General features: G+C 39.7%; 1 protein-coding gene across 2 annotated transcripts in view; it reads left to right on the forward strand.

The window, feature by feature from the left end:
* Positions 1–21,823, forward strand: part of LOC117521937 (quinone oxidoreductase-like) — a 33,339-nt gene that overhangs the window by 2,223 nt on the left and 9,293 nt on the right. For both annotated transcript variants that reach the window (XM_034183304.1, XM_034183303.1), the window contains exons 2-3: positions 6,483–6,638; positions 19,321–19,484. In XM_034183304.1, coding sequence (XP_034039195.1) covers positions 6,483–6,638; positions 19,321–19,484 — 320 coding nt within the window. The remainder of the gene's footprint in view (positions 1–6,482; positions 6,639–19,320; positions 19,485–21,823) is intronic.

The raw sequence follows: 21,823 nt of genomic DNA on the forward strand, positions 1-21,823 counted from the left end.
CCAAGGATCAGCTCTGAGTCCTTTCTTGTTTGCAGTGGTGATGGACAGGTTGACAGATGAGATCAGACAGGAGTCCCCATGGACTATGATGTTTGCAGATGACATTGTGATCTGTAGTGAGAGTAGAGAGCAAGTTGAGTCTAGTCTGGAGAAGTGGAGATATGCTTTGGAGAGAAGGGGAATGAAAGTCAGTAGAAGCAAGACTGAGTACATGTGTGTGAATGAGAGGGAGCCCAGTGGAATAGTGCAGTTACAAGGAGTAGAAGTGGTGAAAGTAGATGAGTTTAAATATTTGGGGTCAACTGTTCAAAGTAATGGAGAGTGTGGTAGAGAGGTGAAGAAGAGAGTGCAGGCAGGGTGGAGTGGATGGAGAAAGGTGGCAGGAGTGATTTGTGACCGAAGAATATCAGCAAGAGTGAAGGGGAAAGTTTACGAAACAGTAGTGAGACCAGCTATGTTGTATGGTTTAGAGACAGTGGCACTAACAAAAAGACAGGAGGCAGAGCTGGAGGTGGCAGAGCTGAAGATGTTGAGATTCTCTTTGGGAGTGACAAGAATGGACAAGATTAGGAATTAACATATCAGAGGGACAGCTCAGGTGGGACGGTTTGGAGACAAAGTCAGAGAGGCAAGATTGAGATGGTTTGGACATGTGCAGAGGAGGGACCCAGGTATATAGGGAGAAGGATGCTGAGGATGGAGCCACCAGCAGGAGGAGAGAGGGAGACCAAAGAGGAGGTTCATGGATGTGCTGAGAGAGGACATGCAGGTGGTTGGTGTGACAGAGGAAGATACAGAGGACAGGATGAGATGGAAACGATTGATCTGCTGTGGCGACCCCTAACGGGAACAGCCGAAAGACAAAGAAGAAGAAGAGATATATATATATATATATATATAACATAATATTCATTGGTAGAACAACTTCATAAGCATTTTATCATATACCTATAAATGATAAATGTTGAATGGTTTTCTGAAGGGTGTAAAAAGCCATATTCATTGGTGAACAACTTGATAATGATTTTATCATATACAGTGGTCCCTCGTTTATCGTGGGAGTTACGTTCTAAAAATAACCCGCGACAGGCGAAATCTGCGAAGTACTCAGCGTTAGTTTTTACAATTATTATAGATGTTTTAAGGCTGTAAAACCCCTCACTACACACTTTATACGCTTTTCTCAAACCGGCATTGACATTTTCTCACTTTTCTCTCCTGTGTAAACACTCAAAGTTCAAACCTTAGTAGAAAAAAAAAGAAAATTTTCCTAAAAATAATTATGATGGCTTTTAGAACTAATGAATTTAATTTTAACGATCAACCTACGAGGTTGGACATGTAAGAAATTATTAATAGTGACTCATCAGTATTTCACAGTTCCTCTGACTGCGCTCCTTCGTCATGGCGCCGCTCCGCCGTCCGGATTGGCTGATTACTCGGGTGGTATGAAAAATATTACCCGTCCGCAAAAAGCGTGTATTGCTGCTGTTTATTCTTTAGTGTTTTATCCAATCATATTGGCGTATCATTTATAGGTATATGATAATTACTTTTATTATACATCTGACTAAAATCCTTTGTTCTGATTGGCTGATTCACGTACAATAATTGCAATACTTTTCACAATAAATCATCCAAAGTTAACAATAGCCACATTATTGACTGATTCTGCACCATTTCGGGCAACATTATGAGTGATTGCGGGACGATTTTGTCATAATGGGGCAACAATATTTCGCTCATACGCAGGCGTCACAGACGACATCATGGCAGAGAGCAGAAGGTTTGTGTCCGTCGATACTGATGGTATAAACGCTCTTCTATCCAAGAAAGACATTGAGAGTACCGCAAAAAGTATCAAGAAAAGTTCCGCACTGTTCAAGGGACTTTTTAGCGAAGGACAACGGGAAAGATTTGCAGGTGATGTCACCCAACGAGTTTGAGAAGCTTCCCACTGCCACACTCGGCTATGAACTGGGACAGTTCTACGCATCAGTGCGCTCCAAGTCTGGCCAGAGGCTGAAACACAGTACCATAAACTCACATACGGTACGGGATATCCAGTACCTTAAGGATAAGGGTATTGACATTGAGTTTGAACGGGAAAGACTTAGCAAATTTTTCACACAATTGTAAAGATAAATTTATTAACTACACAGTTGTATAATAAAACAAATGGTGACTGGTTTATCAGGCAGCATAATGGTGTCACCCCTCGGGATCATTGTTGCCCGCGGCTTTTGGCTTTGGGCAACAATGATCCAGCGGGGTGACATTCCATTATGCCAGTCACTCCAACCAGTCAACTATTTGTATATTATTTAAGTGTTTAAGTTTTGTTTATGTGAGATGCGCTCAGTACATGTAGTAGGGGCAGATGTGCCATCTGGCGTTCGAGAGGCGAAACTTCAATTAATGGGTCAGTCTGCTCTATTTCGTTAAGTTTTATCCCCATTTCGTTATTATCAGTCCCCATTTCATCTAATTTAGCTGAAAAAACTTAAAAGTACTTAATTGAATCATATTTGGAGTCAGTCAGCTCCATTTCGTTACGTTTCACCCCCGTTTTGTTATTATCAGTTCCCATTTTGCTTGAAAGTACTTCAATAAAAGTAATTAATTGAATCATATTTGGAGTCAGTATGGGTCAGTCTGCCCCATTTCATTACTTTTTACCCCCCATTTTGTGATGATTAGGCTCCATTTCGTCCATTTTGTATGTTAATATAGCCATATAATTTTATAATGGAACTACCTAGGAAGCTCATATTGCACATATTTAATAAATGTTGTCCATATTTTTAGTTTTTGCATCAGATAAACTGTGGGATTAATGCGTTTTGCACTGTATGAGGCTAAAAAGTGGCTTTTTGGCAAATTACGGGGAAAATATGGTGGAACATATCAGAGCTCTCCTGAAAATACCAAATCTTAGAACTTTCTCATCATAACTCATCAGTTACAGAGTTATTATGTATTCACAGGTTGACAGAGTAACACAGTTTGGTATTAATTCAGAAAGTTAAAGTAGCCCCACTTTTCATAGTGCTCTAAAATGGGCCATTTTTTTTGTCATCTGATTTGGCCATATACGAGTTTAGGATCATTATATAGGACTTACCTAACGTCATGGCTTCGTATTAGATACGTTTTTATTCATATTGATACGTTGTTTTTTTTGTTCACTTTTGTCATATTCAGGAGCTTCTATTTTGGAAACCAAACTGTCTAGTAAAGTAATTCTGCTGAATTTCATCATCTGGCATACAGAATTTTAGATTCTGGCAAAAAAATGCCTAAGGAAAGTATATTTTTACAGCTGCAAGTAGAAGGTCACAACACGGTTTCCTGCCAATTTCAATGGCACGTTTGGAGATGAAAAGGGCTTCTTCAGATAGTGCTTCATCAACAGTACTCACAGGATCTGAAACGGCACAAGTTCATCAGTACCCATTATCAGTTCCAATCCAGATTGAACTAGATGTTTACCAGTCTGGGGAAATATTTTGCTTGTGTCTTTGACAGCAATGGTGTATTGGGAACATTGTAACAAGAAATAATGATGAAAATGGCATGTTATTAATTTCTTGAACAAGGAAGGGGGTAAAGTCTCCTGTCCTTTAGAAAACCAAAAAGATCAGTGCTGGGTGCCATTAGGTTACTGTCTTTTCTTGATTTTCTTTGCTTGCTTTGTGTGATTCAGACTCCAGACACAAAATTTGGTGGATGTCACTATCAGTTGTCACAGCATGACCTTAAGCATGTTCAGGGGCTGTTTTCAAAGATGTAAAGGTATAATGCCACTGATAGCACTTGTTAATTTATGAATTAAGCAAATTGCACTTTAATCAAAGTTTGTTCATTTGAGTAGCACCTTGTTTAAACTTGTTATAACAGGCAATTTTTTAAAATAAAATAATGGTATGTATTTATGAATCAAGTTTTGCCTCAGAGGCCCATTACAATTCCACCATGCTTGTACCATTTGGAGAAAATTGTCATTTTTGCCTTCGCAAAACTACAACCCCAATTCCAGTGAAGTTGGACGTTGTGTAAAATGTCAATAAAAACAGAATACATTGATTTGCGAATCCTCTTCAGCCTATATTCAATTGAATACACCACAAAGACAAGATATTTAATGTTCAAACTGATAAACTTTATTGTTTTTGTGCTAATATTGCTCATCTTCAAATGGTTGCCTGCAACCACGTTTCAAAAAAGCTGGAACAGTGTTATATTTACCACTGTGTTACATCACCTTTCCTTCTAACACACTCAATAGTGTTTGGGAACTGAGGACACTAATTGTTGAAGCTTTGTAGGTGGAAATTCGTCCCATTCTTGCTTGATGTACGACTTCAGTTGTTCAACAGTCTGGGATCTCCGTTGGATAGATAGATAGATCTATCTAATCTTTATGATATATCTTCATAATGCGCCACATATTTTCAATGGGCATTGTAATTTGCATTGCAACGAGATTTGAGTGCAACTCCAAAAGGTGCTTTCCTGAGGTGTGAGTAATTGTTAGTCAAATAAAAGATAATGAATTTTAGCAATAAATTATTTAAATATATGTACAACTAAATAAAATGTGGACCAAAGTAAAATGTAAAACGAGAATTATTACAACTGTGGAATAACATTGCACAGGAAATATTGCACTTGGTTACAGATATTGCACAAGAACTTGAAAAGTGCAGATTCTGATCCCTCCCATGTCTGCACACGCAATACAAGTTGCCCACCATCAGGCCGGCGTTTCAGAGTCCCCCATTGCAGACTGAATAGATATAGGAACTCTTTTGTTCCTATATCATCATAGCCCTTAATAATATCATGATAAACACCGATAACAATCAGGCACATTAGGAGGTTTAGTATTTGTATGTTTTTATTTATTTATTTTATTCTTTCTTTCTTTGTTTATTTTCATTTATTGTTATGAACTGTTTGTCTTGTTCTGTATCTTTGTATGGGTCATAATTTTTGAGAAGCCCAAGACAAATTTCCCCATGGGAACATTAAAAGTATCTATCTATCTGTCTATCGATCTATCAATCTATTGATCGATGGTATCGATGGTTTTGTTATTGTTCAGTACAGTGATTGCTCTGGGGAGAAAGCTGTCCACTGAGTCTGTGTGTCCTACTTTTCATTGACCTATACTGTCAGCCGGAGGTAGTAGGTCAACAAAAGACTCTTTACTATGAAGCCACGCTGTTGTAACACGTGCAGAATGTGGCTTGGCATTGTTTTGCTGAATAAGCAGGGACGGCCCTGAAAAAGGCGTTGTTTGGATGGCAGCATGTGTTGTTCCAAAACCTGGATGTACCTTTCAGCATTGATGGTGCCATCACAAATGTGTAAATTGCCCATGACATGGGCACTAACACACACCTAACACACATACCATCACAGATGCTGGCTTTTGAACTTTGCGCTGGTAACAATCTGGATGGTCTTTTTCCTCTTTTGTCCGGAGGACACGACTTCCATGATTTCCAAAAACAATTTGAAATGTGGACTCATCAGACCACAGCACACTTTTCCACTTTGTGTCTGTCCATTTCAAATGAGCTTGGGCCCACAGAAGGCAGCAGCATTTCTGGATGTTTTTGATGTACGTATGGCTTTCGCTTTGCATGGTAGAGTTTTAACTTGCACTTGTAGATGTAGCGAAGAACTGTGTTAACTGACAATGGTTTTCTGAAGTGTTCCTCAGCCCACGTGGTAACATCCTTTACACAATGATGTCAGTTTTTAATGCAGTGCCGCCTGAGGTATCGAAGGTCACGGGCATTCAGTGTTGGTTTTCAGCCTTGCCGTTTACGTGTAGAAAGTTCTCCAGATTCTCTGAATCTTCTGATTATATTATCGAATGATGGAATCCCTAAATTCCTTGCAATTGAACGTTGAGAAACACTGTTCTTAAAGTGTTGGACTAGTTCTTCATGCAGTTGTTCGCAAAGTGGTGATCCTTGCCCCATCTTTGCTTGTGAATGACTGAGCCTTTTGGGATGCTCCTTTTATACCCAATCATGACACTGACCTGTTTCTAATTAACCTGTTCATCTGTGGAATGTTCCAAACAGGTGTTCTTTGAGCATTTATCAACTTGTGCACATTTACAAACACGTTAAAGTGAAATAAAATGTATCTAAAAAAATAAAGGACAGAAAGAAAGCGCTTCTCAGTAACACTCAGTCATCATGATACTGGTTAAGTGAGGATGTCATAGACAAAGGTTGCACTATTCAGAGCTTCTGCAATCACAGCCACAGAAACCTATAACTAAGCCTATAAATTTCTTTGTGGCTGTGGTGTATGTGGTAATGTGCGAAACCAACACATGATCTCAAATCTGACCTGCAGTACAGAGTGGCAGCATATAGCAAACCAAAAGTTATGGCCTATGGTCTGTGGTTTGTATACGAGACCAATAGTGCGCTCTTCTTCTTTATGTTCTGGTTCAGGTGCTGATCCGTGTTTATGCATGTGGTGTGAACCCTGTGGAGACATACATCCGTACTGGGACGTTCCGTCCAAAGACACCTGTGCTGCCATACACGCCGGGCACTGATGCTGCTGGAGTGGTGGAGGCTGTCGGAGAGGGAGTCACTGCATTCAAGGTACATCTTTCAAAAATGTTATAGCATGAAAACAGCTATTTCAAGCACATCTGGCCTTAATGTATAACAAGTTCATTTTTAGTTCATGATTTGTTTGTTTGTCCTGATCAGATGTCACAAATCATAATATATTTGATCTACAACACTGTGCAAACGTTCAGGCACTTGTGGAGAAATAATCCTGCAGATTTAAGGTGGTTTTAACAATAATGTAGCCAAATGAGCCAATTGTTTTTGTATGTCAATGATCAACATATAAAGTGCATTAAGAAATAAATAAGTGAAGCCTACAGATGCCCTCTGTACGACTGCTGCACTCAGTCTTCCAGATTATAAAGTAGAGAGGTGTGATCTTGACAGAACAACAAGCGAGCAGGTTGGTAGTCAATGTATGTGCAACCTTTGGAGTTTCTACCAGGTGCAAAAACCCATTGTTGCCTTGGTCGACCTCTCCTGGGTTTGTACGCTGAGAATTGGCATTCACCGCGGTCTGAAAGCAAATGTTGCTGGAATCCAGCTCGGTCAGGGATCATGATGTCAAACTTAATGCCTGTGCGCCCACAGCATCCTTGACACTGTGGCAGCCTTCAGTGTGACTGCAACAGTGTGTTTCTTCTCTACGTTCCAGTTTGCTGTCTGTATGACTTAAAGTTGTTAAACAGCCAGTCAAACCTGTTATATTTGCCAGTATCCACCTGATTTGGACTTGAACTAACAGTCTTTTTCAAGACTTTTTTACTTTTTTACCTTTTTACTTTTTTTAACTTTTTTACTGTGCTCCAACGCCTAAGGAAGACCTCTAACGGTCGAAACATCGCGACGGAGCACTTTTATCAGCTAACTTTCATTAGCGTTGGCAGGCTAACTAGCTTGCTAACGCTTTCGTTTTTATTTTTTTAATTTTTATTTTATTTTAGCACCGTTGTCGTGCGTTCGCTGTTGTTGTGCGTTGCCTGTGCTGCTTCATGGCCTGTTTGGTGCCTTGATTGGGGCACTCCTTCTGCTGAATCACCTCTGGATTATTTGCACATTATTCACTTTGTGTGTTTTTAGGAATCCGCTGGCTTAGCGCAGCTACTAGCTCTTAGCCGATTTAGCATGGCGGCTTCTCCTGTCTCTCCCGCACTTTTCTGCTCTGGGTGTGAAATGTTTAGTTATTCCTCGGCCTCCTTTAGCAGTAACGGTACTTGTAATAAGTGCAGCTTATTCGTAGCTTTGGAGGCCAGGCTGGGCGAATTGGAGGCTCGGCTCCGCACCGTGGAAAATTCTACAGCTAGCCAGGCCCCTGTAGTCGGTGCGGACCAAGGTAGCTTAGCCGCCGTTAGTTCCCCCTGGCAGATCCCGTGCAGTCGGGAAAGCAGGCCGACTGGGTGACTGTGAGGAGGAAGCGTAGCCCTAAACAGAAGCCCCGTGTACACCGTCAACCCGTTAACATCTCTAACCGTTTTTCCCCACTCGACGATACACTCGCCGAGGATCAAACTCTGGTTATTGGCGACTCTGTTTTGAGAAATGTGAAGTTAGCGACACCAGCAACCATTGTCAATTGTCTTCCGGGGGCCAGAGCAGGCGACATCGAAGGACATTGAAATTGCTGGCTAAGGCTAAGCGTAAATTTGGTAAGATTGTAATTCACGTCGGCAGTAATGACACTCGGTTACGCCAATCGGAGGTCACTAAAATTAACATTAAATCGGTGTGTAACTTTGCAAAAACAATGTCGGACTCTGTTGTTTTCTCTGGGCCCCTCCCCAATCAGACCGGGAGTGACATGTTTAGCCGCATGTTCTCCTTGAATTGCTGGCTGTCTGAGTGGTGTCCAAAAAATGAGGTGGGCTTCATTGATAATTGGCAAAGCTTCTGGGGAAAACCTGGTCTTGTTAGGAGAGACGGCATCCATCCCACTTTAGAGGGAGCAGCTCTCATTTCTAGAAATCTGGCCAATTTTTTGGGATCCTCCAAACTGTGACTGTCTAGCGTTGGGACCAGGAGGCAGAGCTGTGGTCTTATACACCTCTCTGCAGCTTCTCTCCCCCTGCCATCCCCTCATTACCCCATCCCCGTAGAGACGGTGCCTGCTCCCAGACCACCAATAACCAGCAAAATCTATTTAAGCATAAAAATTCAAAAAGAAAAAATAATATAGCACCTTCAATTGCACCACAGACTAAAACAGTTAAATGTGGTCTATTAAACATTAGGTCTCTCTCTTCTAAGTCCCTGTTGGTAAATGATATAATAATTGATCAACGTATTGATTTATTCTGCCTAACAGAAACTTGGTTACAGCAGGATGAATATGTTAGTTTAAATGAGTCAACACCCCCGAGTCACACTAACTGTCAGAATGCTCGTAGCACGGGCCGGGGCGGAGGATTAGCAGCAATCTTCCATTCCAGCTTATTAATTAATCAAAAACCTAGACAGAGCTTTAATTCATTTGAAAGCTTGTCTCTTAGTCTTGTCCATCCAAATTGGAAGTCCCAAAAACCAGTTTTATTTGTTATTATCTATTGTCCACCTGGTCGTTACTGTGAGTTTCTCTGTGAATTTTCAGACCTTTTGTCTGACTTAGTGCTTAGCTCAGATAAGATAATTATAGTGGGCGATTTTAACATCCACACAGATGCTGAGAATGACAGCCTCAACACTGCATTTAATCTATTATTAGACTCTATCGGCTTTGCTCAAAAAGTAAATGAGTCCACCCACCACTTCAATCATATTTTAGATCTTGTTCTGACTTATGGTATGGAAATAGAAGACTTAACAGTATTCCGTGAAAACTCCCTTCTGTCTGATCATTTTTTTAATAACATTTACATTTACCCTGATGGACTACCCTGCAGTGGGGAATAAGTTTCATTACACTAGAAGTCTTTCAGAAAGCGCTGTAACTAGGTTTAAGGATATGATTCCTTCTTTATGTTCTCTAATGTCATATACCAACACAGAGCAGAGTAGCTACCTAAACTCTGTAAGGGAGTTAGAGTATCTCGTCAATAGTTTTACATCCTCATTGAAGACAACTTTGGATGCTGTAGCTCCTCTGAAAAAGAGAGCTTTAAATCAGAAGTGTCTGACTCCGTGGTATAACTCACAAACTCGTAGCTTAAAGCAGATAACCCGTAAGTTGGAGAGGAAATGGCGTCTCACTAATTTAGAAGATCTTCACTTAGCCTGGAAAAAGAGTTTGTTGCTCTATAAAAAAGACCTCCGTAAAGCTAGGACATCTTTCTACTCATCACTAATTGAAGAAAATAAGAACAACCCCAGGTTTCTTTTCAGCACTGTAGCCAGGCTGACAAAGAGTCAGAGCTCTATTGAGCTGAGTATTCCATTAACTTTAACTAGTAATGACTTCATCACTTTCTTTGCTAACAAAATTTTGACTATTAGAGAAAAAATTACTCATAACCATCCCAAAGATGTATCGTTATCTTTGGCTGCTTTCAGTGATGCCGGTATTTGGTTAGACTCTTTCTCTCCGATTGTTCTGTCTGAGTTATTTTCATTAGTTACTTCATCCAAACCATCAACATGTTTATTAGACCCTATTCCTGCCAGGCTGTTCAAGGAAGTCCTACCATTATTTAATGCTTCAATCTTAAATATGATCAATCTATCTTTGTTAGTTGGTTATGTACCACAGGCCTTTAAGGTGGCAGTAATTAAACCATTACTTAAAAAGCCATCACTTGACCCAGCTATCTTAGCTAATTATAGGCCAATCTCCAACCTTTCTTTTCTCTCAAAGATTCTTGAGAGGGTAGTTGTAAAACAGCTAACTGATCACCTGCAGAGGAATGGTCTATTTGAAGAGTTTCAGTCAGGTTTTAGAATTCATCATAGTACAGAAACAGCATTAGTGAAGGTTACAAATGATCTTCTTATGGCTTCGGACAGTGGACTTATCTCTGTGCTTGTTCTGTTGGACCTCAGTGCTGCTTTTGATACTGTTGACCATAAAATTTTATTACAGAGATTAGAGCATGTCATAGGTATTAAAGGCACTGCGCTGCGGTGGGTTGAATCATATTTGTCTAATAGATTACAGTTTGTTCATGTAAATGGGGAATCTTCTTCACAGACTAAAGTTAATTATGGCGTTCCACAAGGTTCTGTGCTAGGACCAATTTTATTCACTTTATACATGCTTCCCTTGGGCAGTATTATTAGACGGTATTGCTTAAATTTCATTGTTACGCAGATGATCCCCAGCTTTATCTATCCATGAAGCCAGAGGATACACACCAATTAGCTAAACTGCAGGATTGTCTTACAGACATAAAGACATGGATGACCTCTAATTTCCTGCTTTTAAACTCAGATAAAACTGAAGTTATTGTACTTGGCCCCACAAATCTTAGAAGCATGGTGTCTAACCAGATTGTTACTCTGGATGGCATTTCCCTGATCTCTAGTAATACTGTGAGAAATCTTGGAGTTATTTTTGATCAGGATATGTCATTCAAAGCGCATATTAAACAAATATGTAGGACTGCCTTTTGCATTTACGCAATATCTCTAAAATCAGAAGGGTCTTGTCTCAGAGTGATGCTGAAAAACTAATTCATGCATTTATTTCCTCTAGGCTGGACTATTGTAATTCGTTATTATCAGGTTGTCCTAAACGTTCCCTAAAAAGCCTTCAGTTGGTTCAGAATGCTGCAGCTAGAGTACTGACGGGGACTAGCAGGAGAGAGCATATCTCACCCGTGTTGGCCTCTCTTCATTGGCTTCCTGTTAATTCTAGAATAGAATTTAAAATTCTTCTTCTTACTTATAAGGTTTTGAATAATCAGGTCCCATCTTATCTTAGGGACCTCGTAGTACCATATTACCCCATTAGAGCGCTTCGCTCTCAGACTGCGGGCTTACTTGTAGTTCCTAGGGTTTGTAAGAGTAGAATGGGAGGCAGAGCCTTCAGCTTTCAGGCTCCTCTCCTGTGGAACCAGCTCCCAATTCAGATCAGGGAGACAGATACCCTCTCTACTTTTAAGATTAGGCTTAAAACTTTCCTTTTCGCTAAGGTTTATAGTTAGGGCTGGATCGGGTGACCCTGGACCATCCCTTGGTTATGTTGCTTTAGACGTAGACTGTGGGGGGGTTCCCATGATGCACTGTTTCTTTCTCTTTTTGCTCCGTATGCATCACTCTGCATTTAATCATTAGTGATTGATCTCTGCCCCCCTTCTCAGCATGTCTTTTTCCTGGTTCTTTCCCTCAGCCCCAACCAGTCTCAGCAGAAGACTGCCCCTCCCTGAGCCTGGTTCTGCTGGAGGTTTCTTCCTGTTAAAAGGGAGTTTTTCCTTCCCACTGTGGCCAAGTGCTTGCTCATAGGGGGTCGTTTTGACTGTTGGGGTTTTTCATAATTATTGTATGGCCTTGCCTTGCAATATGGAGCGCCTTGGGGCAACTGTTTGTTGTGATTTGGCGCTATATAAGAAAAAAGTTGATTGATTGATTGATTGATCTAATGTTTTCTTCCTGAGCGTGAACATAAAAAATGTCATCTACTGATCTTCTTGCTGTACTGCATTCTTCTAAAATTTATTTTTAGGTAAAAAAAAAAATTCCTTTGGTTTAGTGTCCAAACACAAACAGAAATAGAAAGCAAGTGGTGCAGTTTTGAAATTGTGCTGATTTCTCATTTTCTTTTTTTTTCTTTTTTTTGGTAATTTTTATTTTTAAATTTTCAAATATACGAAAACAGAGGGAAAAAACAGAAAAGAAACTATAAACAATGGGGAAGAGTGCTGTTACATTTGGTCAGAAAATAAATGATAATTATTCATTGATTAAAAAAAATATATTGTTCAGATAAAGTCCGATCTTGTATATTTCACATATTCTGTCCACTTTGACCATGTTTCGTAGAACGAGTCTCTTTGGTTCCGAATGATGGAGGATATCGTAGATATCGTGGACTATTTCTATCCATTCTTCCACCGAGGGGGGGTCTGCCTTCAACCATTTTCTTGTGATGGCTTTTTTACTTGCTATTAATAGGATTGCCAATAATTTTGTTTCATTCCTTCTCCAATTCTGAACATTTACATCTCCCAAATATAAGAATTCAAATGTAAATGACACTTTATAGCCAAAAACATAATTTACATGATTACAAATCTGTGACCAGTATGGTTTGAGAATACTACAATCCCAAAAAATGTGATAGTGGTTGGCCCCAGAGGAGCCACACAGCCTCCAACATGAATCCCCTCTCCCTCTGTGTCTTTTTTGAACAGGTTTGGTAAAGAACCTCATAATACTCTTCCATCCAAACTCTCGCCACGTATTAGATCCTGTGGTCTTCCACTGAAGATGACAAGTCTTTCCCAACTTTCAATTGAAATATTCAGATTGCCCTCAATTTCCCATTTTTTCTTAATGTACTCTGTGTTACCTTCTTTACTTAACTGAATTGCTTTGTACAAATTAGATATTATATTGATCATAGAAATTGATTTTATTAGAGTTAAAAAGGTGTGTATAAATCCTAATTCACTGTTTTCCCATAGGTCTTTGATGTTTTGATCGAAATGTTGTCGGATTTGTAAATATCTATAGAAGTCATCTTGATGAAGACCATTTTTTCCCTTCAGCTTTTCAAAGCTCATGAACACCCCCTTGTGGATGAAAGAGTAGTACGAAGTCAGTCCCTTTGAAATCCAAGTTTTAAACCTATTATCTTGAGTATTTCGCAAAACGTCCGAATCATACGCTATCCATCTTAATATCAAAGAGATTTTCTCCAATTTACAAATTTTTAGTACCCCATCCCAACATTTCAACATAGATTCGTACATAAAATCCTTCATGGTGTTAAATTTGTTTCTTAATTTTTTATCTGACAATATTGCCATAATTGGTATTTTTTCTGTTTCTACCCTTTCAACTTCCTTCCATCTGGCTGAGTAGGTTGGGGAACCTAAACATATCAGGGGTTTAAGTTGGGCCGCAAAGTAATATTCTTGAAGGCAAGGTAGCCCGAGTCCACCCTTCTCCTTCATCAACTGTAGTGTTTTGTATTTAACTCTAGCTTTTTTGTTGTGCCAAATATGTTTACCCAACATTCTATCCCATTCATCAAAATATTTCTGTGATATCCAAACTGGTAAACAATGAAATAAATACAGTAATCTTGGAAGGATGTTCATTCTGATTGATTCCACACGAGAGTGTATGCCCAAAAAGGGGATTGTACTCCACCTCTGTAAATCTATTTTAATTTTTGAGATTAATGGACCATAATTTGCATCAATAAGTTTTTCAAAATCTTCTGTTAAAACCACTCCCAAATATTTGATGTTATTTGAGTCCCATTTCCATTTGTATGTGTTTTTTATACTTATTGGTGGCTTATAGTTTAGTTTTAACACTTGAGTTTTATTTATGTTGATTTTATATCCTGAGAGAGAGCCATATTTATCCAGCACCTGCATTAGTTTGGGTAGAGATTGCGAGGGCTCAGTCAAAAATATCAGTATGTCGTCCGCAAAAAGGGCTAGTTTTTGTTCACCTGAGTCAAGGTTTACGCCTTTGATTTCTGTAGTCTGTCTTATAACTTGGCTCAAAGGTTCGATGAATAGAGCAAATAAAAGTGCAGAGGCTCCACACCCTTGAGGAGTGCCTCTCTCCAAGGTAAAAGGTTTGGTCAAATCCCCGTTAATTTTTATCCTAGCAATTGGTTTGTTGTATAACGACGCAAAAGTGTCAATAATATTATGATGGAAGACAAATTTAGCCATTATTTTATATAGGAATTCCCATCGTGCCGAATCAAATGCTTTTTCAGCATCTAAACTTATCATAAGTGCTTCCAAATTACATTTTTTGACATGTTTCATAATTAATAATGTTTTTCGAATATTGTCCTGAGTCTGTCTCTGTCTAATGAAACCCGTCTGGTCTTAAAATAAAATAGAGGTAAAAATTTTGTAATCTATGTTGAGCACACTTAAGGGCGATAGTTTCCACATTGCATTTTGTCTTTATTTTCTTTTGGGATTATGGAAATGATGGCTTCTTTCCATGAAGGTGGTATACTTTTCTTGTCAGTAATCCAGTATATTCTTCTTAATATTCTTCAAAGCATTCTTGTATTTTTTCGGGGCTAGTCTCCACAGTATTTGTTACTGGGTGTTTTATTTTATGTATTGTCCGTTCTGCCTCTTGTTTTCTTAATCTGTAAGATAAAAGCTTGAGTGCTCTCCCGCCTGTGTCGTAATATCGTTGTTTTGTAAAAAGGAGCTTTTTTTTAATCTCCTGTGTGTTTATCGCATCTATCTCATTTTTTATTTCTTTTATTTTAGATTTGACCAAATCATTTAGTGACGTGGAGTGCTCTTTCACAAGTTCTTTAAGTTTGGTTTCTAATTCTTGTATTTTCTGAATTTTACGTTTCTTTAGAGTAGCAGAGATTGCTATTATCTTTCCTCAAATTACGGCTTTCAAAGCATCCCATAGTATTGCAGGGGAAACCTCGTCAGTGTCATTGTGTTCAAGATAAGACTGAATTTCGATTTTCAGAGTGTTTTGAATGTCAGTATCTTTCAAGATATTGGAATTTAACTTCCATAGGGTGGATCTAATCCTGTTGCTAATGTTGACTGTTAAATACACTGGTTCATGATCTGATATGGCACAAGTTCCAATCTCACAAGTTAATACTCTATGCATATCATGCATGAACATTAAAAAAAAATCTATTCGTGAATAGACATTGTGGGCTGAGGAATAATGAGTATAGTCGCGCACTCTATGGTTATTTTCCCTCCAAATGTCAATTATTCCCACTTCTTTTATAAAATTATTAACCTTTCTACAACCCCTGGCAAAAATTATGGAATCACCAGCCTCGGAGGATGTTCATTCAGTTGTTTAATTTTGTAGAAAAAAAAGCAGATCACAGACATGACACAAAACTAAAGTCATTTCAAATGGCAACTTTCTGGCTTTAAGAAACACTATAAGAAATCAGGAAAAAAAATTGTGGCAGTCAGTAACGGTTATTTTTTTAGACCAAGCAGAGGGAAAAAAATATGGAATCACTCAATTCTGAGGAAAAAATTATGGAATCATGAAAAACAAAAGAATGCTCCAACACATCACTAGTATTTTGTTGCACCACCTCTGGCTTTTATAACAGCTTGCAGTCTCTGAGGCATGGACTTAATGAGTGACAAACAGTACTCTTCATCAATCTGGCTCCAACTTTCTCTGATCATTGTTGCCAGATCAGCTTTGCAGGTTGGAGCCTTGTCATGGACCATTTTCTTCAACTTCCACCAAAGATTTTCAATTGGATTAAGATCCGGACTATTTGCAGGCCATGACATTGACCCTATGTGTCTTTTTGCAAGGAATGTTTTCACAGTTTTTGCTCTATGGCAAGATGCATTATCATCTTGAAAAATGATTTCATCATCCCCAAACATCCTTTCAATTGATGGGATAAGAAAAGTGTCCAAAATATCAACGTAAACTTGTGCATTTATTGATGATGTAATGACAGCCTTCTCCCCAGTGCCTTTACCTGTCATGCAGCCCCATATCATCAATGACTGTGGAAATTTACATGTTCTCTTCAGGCAGTCATCTTTATAAATCTCATTGGAATGGCACCAAACAAAAGTTCCAGCATCATCACCTTGCCCAATGCAGATTCGAGATTCATCACTGAATATGACTTTCATTCAGTCATCCACAGTCCACGATTGCTTTTCCTTAGCCCATTGTAACCTTGTTTTTTTCTGTTTAGGTGTTAATGATGGCTTTCGTTTAGTCTTTCTGTATGTAAATCCCATTTCCTTTAGGCGGTTTCTTACAGTTCGGTCACAGACGTTGACTGCAGTTTCCTCCCATTCGTTCCTCATTTGTTTTGTTGTGCATTTTCGATTTTTGAGACATATTGCTTTAAGTTTTCTGTCTTGACGCTTTGATGTCTTCCTTGGTCTACCAGTATGTTTGCCTTTAACAACCTTCCCATGTTGTTTGTATTTGGTTCAGAGTTTAGACACAGCTGACTGTGAACAACCAACATCTTTTGCAACATTGCGTGATGATTTACCCTCTTTTAAGAGTTTGATAATCCTCTCCTTTGTTTCAATTGACATCTCTCGTGTTGGAGCCATGATTCATGTCAGTCAACTTGGTGCAACAGCTCTCCAAGGTGTGATCACTCCTTTTTAGATGCAGACTAACGAGCAGATCTGATTTGATGCAAGTGTTAGTTTTGGGGATGAAAATTTACAGGGTGATTCCATAATTTTTCCTCAGAATTGAGTGAGTCCATATTTTTTTTTCCCCTCTGCTTGGTCTAAAAAAGTAACCGTTACTGATTGCCAGAATTATTTTTCCTGATTTCTTATAGTGTTTCTTAAAGCCAGAAAGTTGCCATTTGAAATTACTTTAGTTTTGTGTCATGTCTGTGATCTGCTTTTTTTCTACAAAATTAAACAACTGAATGAACATCCTCCGAGGCCGGTGATTCCATAATTATTGCCAGGGGTTGTATAAATATTTTTAGCATCTGGTCTGCCATTTGAGCTGTCAGTCTTTGGTTGTAATTGAATGTTGAAATCACCTCGGCATATTGGAATACCTTGACATTTAGTTGTATTTCAAATACATGTTTATATATTGACCAGTCACTGCCAGGTGGCATGTATACATTTAACAGACTCACTAATGTTCCCTACAGTTTACCTATGACCAAAAGGTATCTTCCTTCTTTATCCTTACATTCAGAAATGTATTCAAAATTCACTGTGTTGGACAACAAAATTGTTACTCCTCTACGTTTCCCAGAGCTGTGAGAAGAAAAATATACTTTAGAGTATCCCATTTTGTTCAGTTTGGCATGCTCACAATCATCCAGGTGAGTCTCCTGAAGAAATGCTATCTGGACTTTCTCCCTTTTCAATTGTGATAATATTTTTGATCTCTTAATTGGATTGTGAATCCCATTTATATTTAGTGAAACAAATTTTACAGACCGGGCTGACATCTGAGTGTATTAGCAATTAACAAAGACATTAAACCTGGCACTCTTCCCTTCCCTACCAAGAACAACAGGGTGTAAAACAACACAACAAAAAGAACAGAAATGAACATGACTCCCTATGTTGGGGTCTGTGCAGTAGACCCTCTTGTGTCCCAGGGGGCGCTCTAAGGCAATGACCCTGCTCCTGTTAACAATGCAGGGGATCCTTATGGCTATGACGGTGTTACGTAAACTCCCATAGTAGAACCTTCACTATTACAATATTTTACTCACCCAGTCAATTCAAACTTATCATATTTCAATCAAAGGGACATTTTCATTCAAAAGACCTCGCGGTCTTAAACCTTTACTCCGTGCTTGGGCTCGGGGATGTTCTCCGGAATGCGCGTAGCTTCTCCTTGTAGCTGGGGTCCCGCTCTGAATCAGGTACATTCTTCCTCACGCGTCGGTCCACCCGGGTCCAGGTCATCTGTTGGATGCGTTCCACAAGCGTCGTTGGTGTCTGTATGAGCTTGACTGCGTATCCCCGTTTCACCATATCCTCTGCCGCCTCCGCTGCAGTGTCATAAATCATAACTCCATCGCTGTGTCTCACACGCAGCCTGGCGGGGAAGAGTGTTTGAAACCGCACGTCTTTCTCTTCTAACACTTTCTGGATTTCGGTGTATTCTCTCCGCTTTCCAATAATGGCAGGTGGAAAGTCCTGGTCCAAGGTTACTTGTTTATCTTTCCACTTGAAACCTTTCATTTGCCAGGATTTACGCAGCACCATTTCCTTGGTTCGGAAACTTAAAAACTTCACTATAATGGAGCGGGGTGGAGCGCTTGGAAGTGGCATTGGTCCCAGGGAGTGATGTGCTCTTTCAATGTGTAACTCCACGTCATTTGGCAGCTGAAGACCCTCACGAAGCAGTTTTTCCACAAAAATTCTCATTTCTGACGCCTCTTTCTCTGCATTTTCACTGACCCCGTAGATCCTCACGTTTTCTCGTCTGCCATGGGCCTGCATGTCGATTAGCTGTTCTTCTAACTTCGAGCATAGCTTTAGCAAGCCAGTAGCTACGTCCTCGGTTGTTTGAATTCGTTCTTCGACCTCTTCTATTCGGTTTTCCGTCGCCTCTAGTCTGTTATTGACTGAGGAAATGTCACATTTCAACTCTTCAAATTGGCCCCTGCTTTCTTGTTGAAACTGTTTTAGCTCATGCAGGATCTCGGAGTCTGCCATCATGGGATTTGCTGAGCAGGTGTTAGCTAGCCTTGTCCACGGAACCCAAAACGTGCTTTTCTTTCCCTTCTTCGTGAAAAAAATAGTGTATGGTGATGTCCGGCCCCCCTTTTAATACTTTATGTATCTGATATTTCTCCTAAGAATGGGCCTTTTTATAAGATTTCTCGGGTTCGCTCAGGAGCCTCTCTACTGTGCTGCCAGCGTCGCGGTGTTCCAACCGGAAGTCTGATTTCTCATTTTCATCCTGAAATCTATACATGCACACACGAGTGTAAAATGTGTTTTGGAATTGGTTCAAGATTCCATAAACATGCACATGTGCACTCTGCCCCGTCAGTAACTGCAGACTACACATGCTGGTGAGAGAGCAGCATGTTTTATAGAAATCAAATTGAAGGTTGCTGTTACACTGACACGTTTTAATTTTTCTGTGTGTTTCTCAGAAAGGTGATCGTGTTTTCACCACGGACACGGAGACTGGAGGTTATGCAGAGTTCACTGTTTCAGCAGAAGACTGTGTCCACGAGCTTCCTGATGCTTTAGACTTTGACCAGGGAGCGGCCTTAGGGATCCCCTACTTCACCGCATACAGAGCGCTGTTTCACAAGTGAGCCGATGAGAGCGAAGCATGCAGTTATGAAGCTGGATTTCAGTGTTTCAGTCTGCTTTATTGACTCAATGCCAAGGATGAAAAATAAGAAGCACTGCATTCACTCTGACAGTCAGGGGTGTAGAATCTCCTTCATTAAATCTTATGTTACCATCACATTAGCTGCAAATGAGGGTGACAGGCAGTTGGCTTTGTTGCTTGATGGGCTTTCCCAGGGCGTGCATGCTAACCTCTCCACAGCATGTTTAGTAAATCACTTCAGAAATATTATGTGGTTAGCAAGGGCGCAATATAGAAGTAGAATTTGGGGGGGACAAAGTGCGAGGCCCGCAGAGCCCAAGGCCATAGGCCGGGGGCCGCTTTAGGTCCCCAGAAGCCAACGGTTTCTAGATAAGCTCAGATGCATTCTGAGTATCCAGAACAGTAATTTTAATGTTTTGAGAAGACCATAAAGTGGACACCATTTGACTTATGCAATTTGAAACTGTGGATATAAGTACTTTATTCTGAGAATAGCCAGCATTGATTTTATTAACATCCTGGTGTAAATAAGGTATCGCCACATGTGTAGAACTCAAAAAGAATGATAGGTTGAGTTTTCATTAAAACATAACTGCAATGTGGTAAAATGTATTCATAAATATGAAAGAACAGGCTCGTAATAATTATTAACTATCACGTACTGTATTTTTTCCTCAAGATTTGTTTTTGCTTAAGTTTGAAAAAACAACAGATCATAAGTTTAGGATAAATTACTTATCGTGAATTTAATTTTCGAAGTGGCCCTAATGACTACACTCATACTGAACATAATTTTGCTTGCATAGACTGATTTTGGAGATCAAGCAATAATTGCAGATGGGCTTTCTGAGGTCCCAGATAGCTTTTCTGATTTCCTTTTCTAACTTTCAGAATTTAATAAATTAGCATATGGTCCATTGATACTTATGTGTAGACACTAGTCCCTAGAGGCAACTATTTTTGGTTTCAAATCTGGGCAAATGCAGTCCCAGAAAATTCTGAATGTAACAAACAAGAAACAGGTGTAAACAAGTCAATGCTGCTAAAAATACAAACTTGCAGAAACAAAGATACTATTCTGACATGGTTTGCACATAAGACTGGCATAGCATGTTTCAAGTACACACATATATGTCAGAAGGTGGGGGGGGCATGCCATATTCTGTCCCCCCGGTTGAAAAGGTGGGGGGGGACATGTCCCCCCATCCCCCACCAAATTGTGCCCATGGTGGTTAGAAAAACAGAGTTTTTTTAATTTAGAAATGGTTATTTCTCACGAATGTGTGCAGCTGTTTCTGGGCATTTTCTGTTGTCTTGAATTTTTTTTTTTTTTTTTGAGTAAGCAGCTAGCTGCCTATTCACGCAGATTCACAGTCACCATGTCTCATTTCTCAGTATTTGCATAAAGTAGACTTATGGTCTATTTTGGCCCTGCCTAGCTGGTAGCAGAGCAACTGTTGTCTGTCACCAGTGCAAAGCCTCTACTCTGAAATGAATGGCAAATCGCCACTTTGCCTCTGTTCCTTGTAGCTAATGTGACCGTAACTTTAATGTGGGTCCAAATTGGTTGAGTCATGTTAATTGGTTGTGGGTCAGAAATCGTTTACAATTACTTGTTTCACGAGGTTAAGGGTTTCAAGTCTGTCAGATGACTCTGATGAGCTCATCAGTTACGTGACAAAAGATTCAACTGGTGACAAGGAGACAGAAGAGGATGAGAGCGTGAGTGAGACAGAAGAAACCTGTCTTATGGAGTCTCCCGCTTTTTGTTCAAAGGGTTACGTAACAACAGCTTCCTTGACTGAGTTAAGTGAACTCACATGGACCTACGTATGTTCAAATTAAATAGAAATAGAAAGTATGCTCACTTCAAAAGCTGAGTGTTGTTACATAAATGAGACAAGTGAAGCCAACCTCCAAGACACCTGTGAGAACTTATGAGTTATGAACTTCAGTGGCTGTGATTGGAGAGACTGCGTGCAACTTTTGACTGTTGCTTCATTATTCACAGTCCTGTGGTAGAATTGCACATAAAAAAAAACACAGCTGAAAAGAAAACATAAGAAACCTATAGTCTATGAGCCAGTCATCAGTTTTGGCTGAGTCAGTACCATGGTATGACACTGAGGCTGGATTCCAAGTGTTGTTTCGTCACCTTAAGTGGTACCGAAAACCTGCTTGGCCCATGGACTGCTAGGCTTGAGTTTGCCAAAAGTCATATGGGATAGATGAGCCTTGATGTCTCCTCCGTGGCTCATGTTGATTTACCTGTCACTCAGTGGTCAGTCAAAGATTATGTGAATTGCATACCCTGT

The sequence above is a fragment of the Thalassophryne amazonica genome, chromosome 12, assembly GCF_902500255.1.
Source record: "Thalassophryne amazonica chromosome 12, fThaAma1.1, whole genome shotgun sequence".
Classification (NCBI taxonomy): Eukaryota; Metazoa; Chordata; class Actinopteri; order Batrachoidiformes; family Batrachoididae; genus Thalassophryne; species Thalassophryne amazonica.